A 16,635-nucleotide genomic window follows, 5' to 3' on the forward strand; every position below is an offset into this window, starting at 1 on the left:
TTATGGCGATATCACAAGACAGTATCATCAAGTACTGCACCTGTCCACGGGGCAATATTGTTTCGGGTAACAGAGTTGAAATAGTTAAGTTTCTATGAATCATTAAATGGTGTTTGGTAGAGTAGGGGCCACAGAATTGTCAGGGTTGGGGTATCACAGTCAATTTTTTCATGATGTAAAATGATGAGAAATTTGAATGTGGGAGAAGTGACCAATCCGTAGAAACACCATTCAGTTGAAAAAGAGGAACATCAAGAGTATCGTATCAAAAAAAATAATTTATTTCATTATAAAATAATACAAACAGAAGAATTTGCATTGCTTGTCTGTCTTTCGACAGTTTTGATCATAAATGGATCTTTGTACCCTTTCACGATGTCTAGAGTATGTTTATGACCGTATTTAATAGCAGCACCATAAAGGGACAATGGACTATATGGTTCGAAATAACTTTCCCTATTTGATAAGTCTTTAGTCTGTAAATCTACAGAGTCATTGCATAGTAATAGTTCCATCTTTTCTTTGTCCCCTGCAATCGTTGCATGAGCGAATTCGATAGAAGCTTCGTTGTCAATCAACATTTTGATTATTTTTTCATCACCATCACTCTCCTTTGCATATTCTATCAAACTTTTACCATTCCGACTAATATTTATCCGACACCAGGATTTAATGAGAACATTCACTTTAAATGTTTTATTATTATCAATAGCGTCCCAGTAACCTGGGTGGATTTTTTGGAAGCAATTCAGAAACTCTGCCTGGAAAAGTTTAGTGTGTCTTTGAATCAATTCCAGATGTTTATCTGAAGAATCTGCACCACACTTTAACAATGACACCATGATTTGTAGTAATGATAATTTGATTGATAAATCAAGCGCCGTTTCACCCTTACTATTTTTGACATTCAAGTCAAAATCCACATTTGAAAGTTGATATATCATTGGCACATATTTACTCTCCAGCATAGGAGAGGCTTGAGTCACTATCAAATGAAGATAGGTATTTCCAGTCTTTGAGCAGCAGTATGATAACGGTTCCCCTTGACGCAAACACTCCAATACGAATTTACTCTCGCCTTTTTTGATTCCCCAATATAATCCACTCGATTTGAATTGGCCATCGTATTCATCATTGTCCTCTTTACCAGCCATGTTTGGTTTAAATCTACTATCATAGATGATGGCAATACTTATACAGTATATCTTGAGATCTTATTCCTTATATTAAAGTGTACGGTCATCAATTAATTGTTAATCAAGGGGATTCAATATGGTATACAATCAATTTCTATCTATATATAGGCGCATCTCTTCACATCTATTTTTCATACACGTCTTCAACACTATACAGAACTTACACACAATAAACGTAAACAATTCCATCGTTACAGGACATCACACAGCTATGTACATAGTCTAACAGACTTGTTAACCTATTGTCAGGATTACCCCAGGCATTATTTCAGATATTCCTTATCTATATTACACATATTCATACAGATATAACTGATCTAAGCTTCCAACACACCTGATTCACAGAGATATTCTATGTACAACTGTATATTCCAGGATACATGTCAATAGGTAAATATTTACATCATTGGACTCACTATAGTAATAGAGTCGGTCACATCAAATCAATTCTTCACGTTATAACTTAAGTCGATATCGTTTAATCACAGTTTAAGCAGAGTAAACAATAAAGCATATCACTGGAAACCACAGACACGTTGTACTGAGCCATCGATATTATTAATCTATTCTTAGTGCATTCATTCAAGTCCTAGACGATTCCTATCTGAAACATATCCACGAAAATCCATTCTATTGTCGCAGCACTTGTGTTTCCAGTATTCAAATTTACCAAGAACGAGGATCAATCCAAGACGAGTAACCTATACCAACATGAAACTATGGTTTATATACCCCATGTTTCAATCAGGTTGATCACAATCTTATTATAGAATAATAGTTGAATATTGACAATATCAGTCGCTTGATTAAAGGTAGGTATATGACAATAAAACGTCTAAGGTACATACATTACTACGGCAAATCGGTGTGTTTGATCGGTCACATCGCCCTTTATTCTTTCAACGCATTACGCCGGTCATAGCTATTTCGGCGACATTACAATCCATAATTCATACAGATATACCAATCAGATTAACTTAATCTGTTACTGTATGGTTTATTATGAAACTGCAATTTACTGTAAGGGCCACAGGGCATGTTAAACCAACCCAGCTTAGTTGCTAGGATAATCAAGTTTCTACAGGTTATAGCGTTTAGTAATTCTTTTTGAATGTAGGTTGTGTAGAATACTATAGTCTCTATTTGATCTTTCTTTATATTGATCGGCGTTACAAATCCCTTGGTTAGAGATCGCTGTCTGAGAATTCTTTAATGAAATTAACCTAATTAAAATGATTATCTTTATTAGATTCCTGTATTGATATAATTTTTATAGCTGTCATAGCGAATGAGGAATTTCTCGTTTATCACACCCCAATTCATTTCATAAGACCGACGTAGCCTCCTGAAAGCACCTTGTTCGTCTACAAACAAATAAAATACGCCTACTTATGTTATTAAGTGATGTTACTGCACGTAATTTTGTCACATCTTTTATCACTGCGTTAGCAGTAGAAAGAAACAAAGACTCAATTGTAGATACCTAAATAAGGTTTTAACACAAATATTTTGAAAAAATCAAAATGGCCCGGTCTAAAAATGAAATAAAAAGTGGAAATATTTGGCGGGAAATTCAAGGTCAATCTAGGGTTATTATTACTATCTTAACATGGATATCTTTGTTCCAGGACATTAGTTTGCATTCTACCTAGAAAAAAAACTCTCGACGTTTTGCAGTTTGTGCGGTTATCTTCCCATTTTGCAGTTAGCGCAAAATGTAGCTTATCTCTCAAATATGCAATAATTTACAGTCCAAACAAATGCCGATTATCCCTTTAGATCGCTAAAAAAATCAAATTGAAGACGCATCGTTCAAAGTCAATCATTAATACAAATTGTCTTGGCCTAATATCGGAAAAGATTCTAAAAATAGCCATTACGGTCAAGTTGGCCTTTAATGATACTGAAAGCATTCCTCGTCTTCAACCGGCAACTAAACAAAGAACAAAGACTTGTAGAAGGAAGCATGGAGGTAGGTTACAGTATTTTACTATAAAGCGATATTGAGACAGATAGATTGGTGTCAGTGACACAGACAACATGGGTTAAGATTAGAAGATCTTTTCTCATTATTGAATATTTGTTTTAACAACTGGAACATCTTAGTTTGACATTCACAGTATACTATCGGTGGATCAATCAATTCATTAGGTTCGTTTGACATGCCCTCTACGCCAGGGACACGGAGTCCTCATTTAACCATAGAACTTCTATCCATAGGTCAAAATTTAAGGAGTTGTTCATAAACTTTTTATGTGGGGTAATAAATTTGAGAAATGCTTTTATTTCAAACCCTTGGAAAACTGCTACAACTCATACCATAAAGGCTATTGGGCATTTTATACCAAAAACTCTCTTTTATTAATTATAAAAGCATTTGCATGTGTTGTTAGGAGGCATGTTGGATTTGAAGCTCAATGAAATGATTTATTTCCCATGGGGCAGGGTTATCCTTTCCTAGAAATAATACAGTTACAGATGTTCTTCATGGACACATTTACAGCTGATTATTTTCAAAATAATCTTGGGGATGCTTTCCTAACTTTGTGTATTGTGCTACCATATTTTATCACTACAGGGGTAATTCTTAGTGGATAGTGAAAATAAGATATCCATATTTTTGAAGAAAGATCAGGAAAGCTTTTCAATCCAACTTAGTATGGTTAAATGATATATTTTAGAAGTGTTACTTGGAATCTTTTGGATTTTGAATGTATTTCCATGATGAATTTTATTTGATTCTAAGTGTGATCAGGGTGCCAAAATTTGTCTTGATTTTTATTTCAATTTTCATCAATAAATCAGTAAAGTTGTACAGACTTTCCAGAAAAGATCGTGAAAATGAGCCACATATCAAATGGTAAAAATGAGTCTCCAAACTTAAAACCTTATAAAAATTGTCCTCCTTTTAGTTGTAAAAAGAATTTGTAAAAGAAATTCAACCAAGAACTTGCTGGTAGCAAGCATCCTTAGGAACATAAATTGGTATCCCATTGAAATATGGATGTATACTGGACGTAAACATTATTTACTTCTCCCTAGATAATAGTAGTGTAGGTAGTCTGTTTCACTCCCTACTGGTATAACAAGACTTTCTAAGCTTCTCATGAATAAAAAATCTGGCGGCCAATAATTAAATATTGTCAGGAACGTAACACAGAAATATAATGAATATATTTATTAATGTCAATCTACTTAAAGCCACATTCTGAAATAATTCATTGTAGTTGTGTTTCCATCAACTGTCAGTTATTTTGTTGAAGAGTGATAGCCTGACTTAATACAGTTGATATCTCTTGTAGTGGAGTATGAATGAAATTCAACTTCAATCTCTATAGATTATTGTTCTAAATTTGACTTCCTCCACTATATGCCTTCAAGGTATGGTAGAAATACTAGGAAATTTCTAAGACTTATTTTGATTGCACAGTATTTTGACGGAGAATATGAGATTTAGTACTTCGGTCTCAAGGACGTTATGATGAGATAATGCTGGTAGGGATATACATAAACTGTTTAATGACTTTTTTACTTTGAGAATACAGTGCCATTTTAACTCAATCTAGCTGTTCTGTGTTCAGTTTACATAGGAGATTGAAAAAAGATTTTCTGATGACCATGTCTGGAATATAGAAATGAAAATTAGAGGGAAATTTAATGAAATCTTAAACATGTAAATGTTGTAACAAATAGAAACTGTTAGAAATAATATAAGTAAGCTTTATGTTCAACACTCTGTGTTTATCCCTTTCCAAAACTGATAAAAAAACATTTGACAGTCCCTTTAATATAAATCATGACCAATCACCAATGAAAATCCAATTTATTACTATAGATCTAGAGGTCAGTAGTAGTGGGATATATTGTGGCTTTAGATAATTACAAGATAAATTCTCCCCTATATTTTCTTTTCAGAGAGAAATTGAGTGTTGATGTGAGAGGACAATATCGTGTATTAATAAGTCAATTGGTGCTATCAACTCAGGGAATTTTATAGGCCTTCAAGATGGGAGAATGGGGATAATGGCAGCCTTCCCTTACAGTATTCCCTGCAATGAAACGGAGATGATTGTCACTCAGTCTAGTATATTAGTAGATGTGAGTAAGATCCATTTGCATTAATTTTTAATTCATATTTTTTCTGGCATTTATTTAGAGGCTTGACACGGCTTTGATCTCCCACAAATTTCTTATTATTTTACGTTGGTAAAGAATTGTGTTTGAGCCCCCATTGACCAATAGTCCCTACTCAGCCCTCCCACCTATTGATAGAAACCCCACTGGTTCTCATCCCCTAACCATCAGTCAAACACTTTTTAGTTCAAGTAACATTTCCCTATAAACTCATCAGTAACTTCCAGTAAATCTGATTTTGATGAAAAATTATATGCCTTTTGCTTGGTGATAAAGACTGGGCTTTCATTGAAATAAGGTTAAATAGGATTGTGATTAAACTCTTAGCCCCCTTCTTTTATCTTTTGATCAGCGTTTGATCGCACTGAATCCCCCAATCCACAGCATGAATTTAAATAGATGTGGACAAAAACGAAAGTGATTCAGAACAAGTCTTTATTTAAGTTCCTCCTAGTCCAAAACATCTGCCTCTATTCCAAACTCTGATGGATATATGGCAGTTGTCAGCGTGAGAAGAGTCTGAAAAAAACAGGCTCTGTTTAGTGGAGATTTTATGAAATTACCTTTAAGATTATGTAACTTTCATTTTGTTAGTATCACATGACACTATGACCTTTGAACTATTGGCTGTACACATAGTTTTAAATGGCCAATGCAAGATCAGTTGATGGTACTGCAGATGGTGTATGGAGAAGATAATGGTATGACTGAACTACAAAAATATTAATTTTTCCAAATATATCTGGTTTTAGCAGATCTGAGGTATCTCATAATAAAACTTATTTTACATGGGTCAGAATTAGGCCCAAATGTCCAATACACAAGGACATGCTCCTGTCTAACATTCAGCCAATGGGGACAAAATAAAGAATGAATGAATGGACAACAACAAGTACATGTGTATTAAATGGACAGATTATTAGGGGGTTGGCAAGGCCTTGATCTCCCACAAATTTCTTATCATATTACATAGATAAAGGATTGCCTATGCATTATTTGTATTTAGATAAGTTTGATTTTAGATTAACAATTTGAATGCTCACCTAATTGCAAGCGGTTTAAATAGTACCTACAGCTATTTCAGTATAGTTTCCTGGAAAAACGTGATAGATAAAGGTTATTTTGAAGTCTGTTGCTGAGTCAGCATATTCGTTTTTGACAATGGATGAAAATAACTTCAAAGACTCAATCGACAGACCTTGAATTGTAGCTCTTGACTAAGCTGAAGTTTATTTTCATATGGTCTTAAGAGTATTTAAATTTAAATGCAGACAATTTAATGAAAGTAAACCCTTGGAGATTGACTATAATTCATATTTTAAACATCCCACATTACTGGCTGATAGCTTGTAATTTCTTCCAATTTATTGGAAATATAGCGGACATAATATTTGGCTAATAGAGAAAATCTATGGTAGCAATAGCTGGAAGGGGATATTGATTGCTCACAGAAATACTGTGTTTTTATATCCTAATTTCTTACTTAGCCTTTTTAAACTGTATACTCATTGCTTGGTATAAGTAGATATATCATTTAGTAATTGTATTAAAGTGTTTTTCATGTCTGGTGAAAAGAAAAAGAGATAGTTTTTAATTGGAAATTATGGATTAGGAAATTTGACCGGCGCATCATAAATTTCATCGCAGGATTTTATTATTAAATTTCTTCTTGGGAAATGAAACAGTAATGTTTTTAACCTTTTAACATTCAAAGTTTTGCAATAGGATACAAAAAAAGTTAATTTCATCCTGAATTATGATATAAAATCAAATGAGCTCAAGGCTGATGGAATTAAATTTCTGATATTAGATTTTTTTTAGTGTATTTTTTCTACAAGTATAATATGGAAAAATGTTTTGCATTAAATTTGAAATAAATCAAGAAAACTGAAAACATTTATCAAAAATGTTGGATTTTAGAACCATGGAAAGTTCATTCATACGATGTGAATATAACTTATTGTTAGTGTTTTGGAAGGAATAAGCATAACCTGTCTGAATTCAACTTTTATTCTGTATTAAAATATAATAGGGTAGTCTAAGTGTAGCATAATCGATTTTACATTGTTCTGAATATATAGCCTAAGGATTTATTGATGGCAAAGCATTTTTTGTGGAATAAGTTTTAATTGTCATGACAATACTTGGATCTTTTTCCTGCTTTTCTTTGGTATGAAATTGAAAATGTAAAGAGTAGAATGGAGTTGTTAACAAATATTTCTGTCTTGTGTTTTTTTTTTATCAGACTAGAATTTTAAAAGAGGCTTTATAAATGGAGATACATAAAAACCATGAAACAAATTTAATGGTTGGTGTCATTAATTATTGATGATAAGATTTATTCTTTTGCTAAAATTACTAGGTTGTTCTGTAGCTCAGTTGGTATGAGCATTGAAATATTTACATGACATCATCTGCTTGGTTACATCAAACAAATGATGATCATGAGTTTTAATCTCATTCCACATGCCCTTGTCACCTCATTATTCCAGTCAACCCAACCGTAAATGGGTAAGGATAATCTGAAATTTTGTGAAATGTTCTTTCTTTCTTACTACCGAATTATAGTCAAAACTTATGTCTGTATGGAAACTGAATGCAGGACATTTTTCTTTATAAAAATGTAGTTCATAAAAGGGAACAGCTTAGCCCAAAGGAAGAAATAGCCAGCCCTCATATTAGTATATTTTTGAGTTGTGCCCAGACATTCAAGTGATTCAGTAATTTTTGGTCTGTCAAGAGAAGAAAGTGCTTCTAGTTATGGAAAAGCTTACGTTTTCAGAAGACAATATTAGTAGGTAATTTGGAACTGTATTCAAATTAGCTTCATAGAAAATTGATTGTCTTTTCTGCAACTGATTTAGTTTGATATAGAACTCTGAACACAAATACCTACCCAGCTGAATTTTATTTGTGCTACTTGATGCCACACCTTGTTTGTAATCTCCCTATCAGAGAGTTTTCATAGCTAAGGTTATGCTATTTGTATTTTTCATCATCATCATCATCAATCCTCATCTTCTCTGCTGTTAAATGGCCATCACCACATAACACCATCATTCATGGTTTTTTCCCAGTCTGCATGGATTCTGTCCATTAATTGGATAAACTTTATCAATAATGTAAAAAACTTTTTTGATGTGCCCAGAAGCTGAATTCCTGAACAATATATATTAGACTGATACCATTCTGAAGATCCCATGATGAAGTGATGTTGATGTACACAGTACATGCTATCAAGATGTTTTCTGTCAATGTAATTCTACTGATTGAGATAAAAAAATGTTTGTCTGTGTAAACCAACCAAGAGTTGAGGGGTTCATCCTCTGTCTGTTCTATGGAGATGGAGAAAATTGATTAACCATTAATGAAAGAAATGGAGACAAGTTAGGTGAAATAAAAAATGACTAGCGGGTAGTATTACTGTTTGCTGAGGTTTGATGTCAGTGTTTATGGTGTTTAAATTGGAGTCATTTGATGCTAACGAAAAGGAAAGAGAATTGGAAAAAGTCTGACTTGTAGAAAATGAAATAGGAGTGAATAAGAGTGACAAGAAATGTGTTTAAATTGTCGACTATGATCTATAGTAGTTTGGAAGTCTGTGTTGAGCTTCAAGAGCTCTTTGGAAATATATGGATGTGGAGCACCCTTGTATCACGATTTAAGTGTTTCCGATTCCAGATTCCAGTGATCATAGTTTGAACTATATTTATATCCATTCTGATTGGATCAATTTTGTACTGTACAAGTCTGTACTTTGAAAGCAATGCAAATTTAGCAGCTTGGTCAATCATAGCGGAAGTGAATTCTGTACAAATATTTAAAAATATTGTGCTCAAAAGTATCTTTTTTTACACTTACCAGCTGCCAGTCCTTGCTTTAGTTGTGAAAACCTTTTAATTGAAAAATTTAATTTTGAATTTGATACATTTTGAACATTGATGTTACGGATAAGTAAATTTGATGTTTCTTTAATATGAAATCTTCATCAATTTAAAGTTTCTGTGGACATCTAAAAGTAAAGTATGTTTTAGATTTTCCATTTAAATATGAGATCTTTGGAGAAAAATTCTGTGTCTATGCTGTTAATAAGAAATTGCTGTAGATGGAATCTTTAAGTTGTATATGTGTCATTTGGGTTTGAGGAATTGTTTTGTATGATGATTCCAGTGTTAGTATTGTTAGGATAACCTCAATAATTTGACTATTAATTTGAGGTGTGGTGAAAATGGCCACTTGTGAAATGAAAATCATTCAGCAATAACAACACTGTTAGTGTGAGGATAATACGGAAGATTCTCATAAATAGAACAGGCCTGAGTCACAAAGTTAGGACAATATATTTGTTAGTGCTGTTAAATTTAGTTCAGATTGGGAAGATTTTTATAATCATGTGTACCGTCTCATCATGATAACCTGAAAGAAATAGTAAGAACTATAGCACAATACATCTGTTAATCTGTTTTCTTATTGTGTTTTAGTATCACAAGTTTTTGAAATGATCCTGAATTTTTTGTAGAATACCAGGCCAGACAAGCTGAAATCATTTAGTTAGTAAATTTAATATTTGGTCTTTTGGGTATAGTAAAGAAATGAAGAGACTGATATAAATTGTGTGGAAGATGTCACAGTCTCTATTCTGGTAAATAATGAATTGACTGGACACTATCTGTTGTCTATCTCATCTCTCAATTTCACAGATGAAATAAATTTGATGGACTAGGTCTGTTATTGAATCAAATTAACTGAGTGTTGTTTGGAGACTAATCTTTTTATTTTATTATCTCCACATCAAATTGTTTGTTATTTTCAATATGCCATATATTTAATGGAATATATAGAATCTGTTATAGAGTTATAGAATATTTTAATGCTGAGCAAGGACCAAATGTCTTGTTTTATTGTATTATTTTATGAGCTTTAATATTGACCTAGACACCAGGGAATTGTCAAGAAATCAGTTTGGAGGATTGGAAATACGTATCATGAATGGAACTTGATGGCATGGATTGTCATTTTCAAAATGTTGGGTATGAGAAATAAAGGGATATTTTATAAGTTATGACTGTTCCCCTGACATGGCACCCATATATTTTGACAAAATTTATAATGTTATTAAAGTTTGGTTCCCTTATATTCATTTATTTATATATATATTCCATTATTGGACGGCTGATACTTATATAAAACGACAGCACAGGTGTTCTAATGATAGGGAAAAATACCAGTTTGTCAATATGATCCCCAAGCTTTTCTACATCCTCGCACAATCTTAGCACTCAAAAGTACTTTATTTATTTGTTAGAAACATCAATTAATCAAACAATAAACATGATTTGACCAATAAAAATAAGCAAAGACAACTTGAGCAAAATTAGACCAAACTTTTGTTTCGTTTTTTTTTATATTAAAGATAGCCTTTATTTTTAATTTAGCTACTTTGGTTAGGGACTAATTGACGTTGACCTAACCTGATAAACACAACGCACAAAATGCCAGCGCTGGGGAAGGTAGAAATTTGATTCGTGAAAGCAAATCTAAAATGGCCATATTGAAAATAAAAGTTTGAATTTTTTAAATGTCAAAATGAAAAAGTTTCATTCTCCTCCCCCCTACCCCCACCCCTCCAGATTTCCCATGGTGCTCTGTTATAGAACAAATTTATATTGTATAAGTTTTAAATGAAGTGATAGATATTGAAATGCGAAATAAATTGTTTGAATGAGGTTGATATATTGGCTGTGTCAACAGTTAACTGATGGAATATCTTATTAAATTGAAGACAGAATGTTGAATGCCAGATTGAAATTGGTTAGATAAATAGTCATTGTGCGGGTTGTTTTTATTACCTAGTCTATCTTATTACTTCATTCCATCATATTAAATTCCAGATTGAGATTGAAGGAATTGAAGCAAGCTATTGACAAAATATTTACTGTAGATTCAATTTGGTTGTCTTTAAATGCTTAGAAATACTGAAGGAAATTGTGTAAGAGACTAATACTTAGTAAGAAATAAATCTTACTTTAAATTTGTGCCAGATTGGGCAACTTCATGCAGTTTTTATTACTTATTCTATCTTATTACTTCATTCCATCATATTAAATTCCAGATTGAGATTGACGGAATTGAAGCAAGCTATTGCAGAAAGCCATTTACATAATGTCTACTGTATTTTCAATTGATTGTCCTATGTTTCATGCTGAGACATACAAAGCTGTGATAAGATGTATTGTATCACGATATGAAGCATTAATATATCACGATATGGGTAAATATCATGATATTTTTTAAGTATGGTTTTACTGGTTTTTGAAACAAAATTTTTATTTTTAATTATCAATAAATTTTAAATGCAACAAAAAACAAAAAAAAACCCTGAAAAAAAAATTAGTCTTTAATATCATGAAAAAACATCTGTTTTGACTTGGTTTTATCACCTGACTTTTCAGTGATCTTTTTCAGGTGAAAAGGTTGTTGCATACAGCCTCTCAATAATTGATCCATTGGAAACAGCTATACACTTGTTGAATGCAAGCCACTCCAACTTTCACACTTAAAAATGGGAAACTTGATTGAAAAATGGAAGTGCCTCGAGTAATGAGTATCACTTTATCTATCTACCAGCTGAGGCATGGATAGCAATTCAAGTCAAGACAAAACTAGAACTGTATCGTACTGTAGATTAACCCAATATTTGGTAAAGCCACTTGTTAAGGACTTTTTATAGGTTATCTGTTCCAATTTAGCAAACATTGATCAGGCCTACCAAAAATGTATGATTCCGTCTTCAATGCAAATATCTCCTTTTCAGAGAATTTTGACCTGATTTATTTGAAATAAAGAGTGTGACTAAGTGATAGTAAATGGTGTAATAAAGTTGGTTGATGAAATCAGTAATTCACAATAATTAGCTTCCTGTCTCATTGAAACTATTCTAATCGCTAGAAATCAGCCAGGTTTTTGTGGAGAATGAGAGGAATGGAAACAATAAGCACGTCTAAAAACGGACTGTAGACTAGTGTAATTAAGATTGATTGTTTTAATTTTCCTGTCTTGGAATAAAACAGTCTCGAGATACCAGTCTTAATGTTCCAAATAACTCTGTTTTTTTTCTTAATTACCAGACCAATTTTGTACAGTTTCAAATGAGTTCCTAGCAATAATTATCTCCTGAGACTCAATATCTCAGAATGTCAGATTAAGGAGAACTGATTATTTGATTAAGAATCTGTATGCTAATAGTTAAATAACATGTAGTAGACTAAATTCTATCTACTGATACATATTACTGTATATATATTATAGTTTTCCTCCTGTTCAGTAAATATAAACAGTGATATAGTTATTTTCACAAGCAACCAATTTCATGTCTAACTTATTTTTAAATATATATTTATTGCCCAGAGAAACAAAGATGACAATGGCAGGGATAGGCCCTGCCCAAATATCTGACAATATCTGAATCACAGGCATATAATAATAATACATTATTACGAAAAGATACATAATGTATGTCTATATTAAAATTAGTATAATTTAGATACAAAAAATTTAAAATAATTGTTTTAGTCTGTGTCATGAATATATAAAAAAATTCATATAAATGCAAAAATGGTTCCTTTAGAGGAACGCCTAGGTATTTTGGAGATTCAGTGACTTACAGTACAACCATATCAACAGCCTGGTATCAAGACAGATGCTGTAAAAAAAAAAAAAAAGCTCGACAAATTAACTAAATCAATTGTCTAGTTCACAGAAACCAAATATTCTCTGATGTATTTTATCTTATTGATTTCAACAATATTTTCTACTTCAATAGATAGAGTTGATGCACTGACCATCAGTAAAAAAAAAGTTTGAAATGTTGAAAAGCTCATTTATTGTTCAGTATTTTTTATTCGCATATCTAGGGATGACAATTTTCTTTCTCTCATTGTAAGTCATGAGGACAATGTGAGGGTGGTGCTTGATGTAATTGGATGTATTATGTATTTTAATATATTGTGTATTTATCTGTATTATGAATATGGATATATGATATATTTGGACGTTAGAACTTTAATGTATGATGAATTTGGACGTTTGCAGAATTTGAACATACAATGTATTTGAACATACAATGTATTTGGACATATGATGTATTTGGACATATAATGTATTTGGACATATGATGTATTTTGATATATGATGTATATTGACGTATATGATGTTTTTGGAGGTATGATTTTTTGGACGTGTGATGTATTTGGGCAAATGATGTATTTTTGGACAAATGATGCACTTTGACATATGATGTATTTAGACGTATGGTGCATTTTGACATATGATGTATTTGGACATACAATGTATTTAGATTTATTATGTATTTTGAGATAATGAATTAATTATTGCAAAGTTGCATTCACTGCTGGATGTATTTTGTACTGAATTCTTTTAGTTTGTTATCATCACATTATTGTATTTCTGAACAAAAAAAAATGAGAAAGGAAAAATGAAAGAATGAAAAGATCGAAAAAAAGAAGAGTATTGAAAGAAATATGGCTCATAATGATTAATATTCCCACTGAGTTCTACATCATAAAAAGTCTAATGAGCAGCATTAGAGCCGTATTACTGTGTACTTCAAAGCAACTTTTGAAGCGCTGTTTCAGATTTCTTTCTTTGTTATTGATTTGGTTTTACTTGGTTTAACGTATCCTAGCCTCTCGGATCATTAGTGAGGAGTTGATTTAATTAACGATTTCAGTTTCTATGTTTTTCTAAAGAAACATGACAAGAGGGTTAAGTTGTGTTGAGTTTTCCTGCTGAAGGAGATTAAACCATGTTTAAGTTTAAATATGTTCTGCAACTGTCAAACACTATTAGATTAATTCCAGTTGATGTATTGTTTTTCTTTACAGATATCAGTCAAAGGGTTTTTTCTCAATGTCATTGTTTGAATGTCAGAATGGTGGGAAAGAAAATGAATTGTGATTTGTAAACAGACAAATAATGTGGTGAAACATATACACATTGATAGTTCAAAGGTTGTCCAAAAATTTCTGTTCCTTATTTTATTCATGCTACAGAGTTTAAAAGGTGGGAGGTTGCCTTGAGGTTGTCACCTGGATATTTAAATGTGATAGAAAATATTGATAAATTAGATAAAACTGTCTTATACCCTGAAATGATTTAATAAGAAATGTATTTATTTTATCTTTGAACACAGATTCCTTGAGATTATGTGAACATTGACATAAACTTTCTGTGATATTATCACCTGAATTTAATTTATATATAAATCATTGTTTTATGGTTCGTGCTTGACATATGAAAGGAGTCAATCTGTTTTTTACACTGATACTGGGCACTTAAATTCTATTCTGTTAAAGATCATTTTCTTTGTTCTATCTATGTTAATGGTCTTTCTGTCTAATGGTATTTGTATCCACTCTATGCCACTTAATCTTGTATAAGAATGTATATTAGAATATTACTTGTTATGCCATTCTTATTGTGTTTGAAAATTAACTTAACATTACATCAAAAACAACAAGTTCTGTAGTAATATTTACTGGATACTGTGAACTTCTGGTGTCGGAGACCTTACACATCACCATCTGTGATCTAACCACCTTAAAGTGTATATGAGAGTGTATATTAGAATATTAGTTGTTATTCCATTGTTATTGTGTTTGACTAAAAATTAAAATCATTACATTCATTATATTAGATAGGAATCGATCTGGCCTGGTATTGACATTGATATATTCTGTGTAAACATGACTTTAAGTATCGTCTGTTCGCCATACTTGGATATTAATTGGTGTCTTGCACCAGACGGACAAATCAAGAATAAGTTGTATTATTGAACTATCACTCAAGCTTATGTGAACTGTCAGGTTCCGTGTACAAGACGTCTGTGTTTCTGATGATAATTATAAGTCCATCCTAGAACAAGATTGGTGAATAATTTTTGAAAATTTGAACAATTCAAGTTTTAATTTCACAGGATAAGATTATTTTGTTGTATATTTTAAGTGTAAAAGTTTTTTTTATAATAATTTGTGGAAAAAAATGACAATCTTTTTTTCAATAACACCTTCAATGTTCAAAAACAGCAGATGATTTGATAAAACTGTAATATGTATGAAAAATAGAAGATGGTGGTTTACATATTTCCACAAATTTTAATTGAAGAGCTCAAGTGAAATCTGATCTAGAGTTTGTCATCTTCTCAGATATTTGCTAATGCTGTTAGTTACCAGGAAATAATTAAGAAGAATTCTCTCTAAATAATGTTCTAGGAACCACTGTATTATGTTACCCAGGAATCAATAAGGTTTGTGTCCATGTCAAGTGTCTGAAAACTGTTCATGATATTCAGTATTAAACAGAACTTTTTGAGAAGTACCAAACTATGTTTTGAACATAATATATTTGATAAAATGATTATTTCATCAATTATTGGAAATAATAGATAATAATAATGCAGTAACATTAACAAAAGAGAGAAAGTTAATAAATGAGTGCATACAACATTTCAACAATTAACATTGTCAATTGAAAGTGACAGGAATTATAGGGAAATGATCTACAGATAAATCTAAATCCTAAAATCTTGTTATTGGTGGATTTTTGAAGGTGACTATAGTAATCTGTGAATGAATTCAAGTATAAAATGGAAACTGTATGTGAGTTAACAGAATGGAGTATATGTTATCAGGTAAACCTATGAATTTATGATTTGACTTTAATATTTAGCATAAAATATTGATTACTGCATTATTCAGCATCAAATAACCATTAGGATTCTTGAAATGTAGTGCAAATCATTCATGCATATATGCATTCCTTTTTCCTCAATATTTTAGTCAATTTCACTATCAGAGAGGGTGAAAATATATCAAAATTTCCAAAAGGGTTAAAATTCTGCCATTTTACAAAGTTACATTCCTACAGTTCCGCAATAAACAGAGATTTGTGCCAGATCTTTTGCATCTCAAGTCAGACATCACTTGCTAATAAAACATTATCAGCATCCATGTTTCCAACATTGTTAAGAATAGGTATATCAAGAGTATTTTCTGGTAGCGTTAAAATTTCTGGTGACCAAATGACTAACTTAATAATTATATTGTAGTTTTGGGTAATAAGTTTCTAGTAATAAGACTTTTACTCTTGAGAATAAAGCCTGTCTATAATGATCAATGACACTTACTTCTAGACAGTCAGAAGTGAATATTGTGAATTTTGAACTGGAATTTGTCAGTGTTACAGTTTATAAAATGTGGTAATGGTTTCTTGCTGTACAAAATAAAAG

The 16,635-nt window shown here is 31.7% G+C and overlaps 1 protein-coding gene across 1 annotated transcript; it reads right to left on the reverse strand.

Moving 5' to 3' along the window:
* Nucleotides 1-287: 287 nt before the first annotated feature.
* Nucleotides 288-1,154, reverse strand: LOTGIDRAFT_154671 (hypothetical protein; the record flags this gene model as incomplete). The annotated part of the gene is made up of 1 exon (XM_009063870.1): nt 288-1,154. One exon carries the CDS (start codon nt 1,152-1,154, stop codon nt 288-290), a length of 867 nt encoding a protein of 288 aa, XP_009062118.1.
* Between the last annotated feature and the right edge of the window lie 15,481 nt (nt 1,155-16,635).

The sequence above is a fragment of the Lottia gigantea genome (assembly GCF_000327385.1).
Source record: "Lottia gigantea unplaced genomic scaffold LOTGIsca_6, whole genome shotgun sequence".
Taxonomy (NCBI): Eukaryota; Metazoa; Mollusca; class Gastropoda; family Lottiidae; genus Lottia; species Lottia gigantea.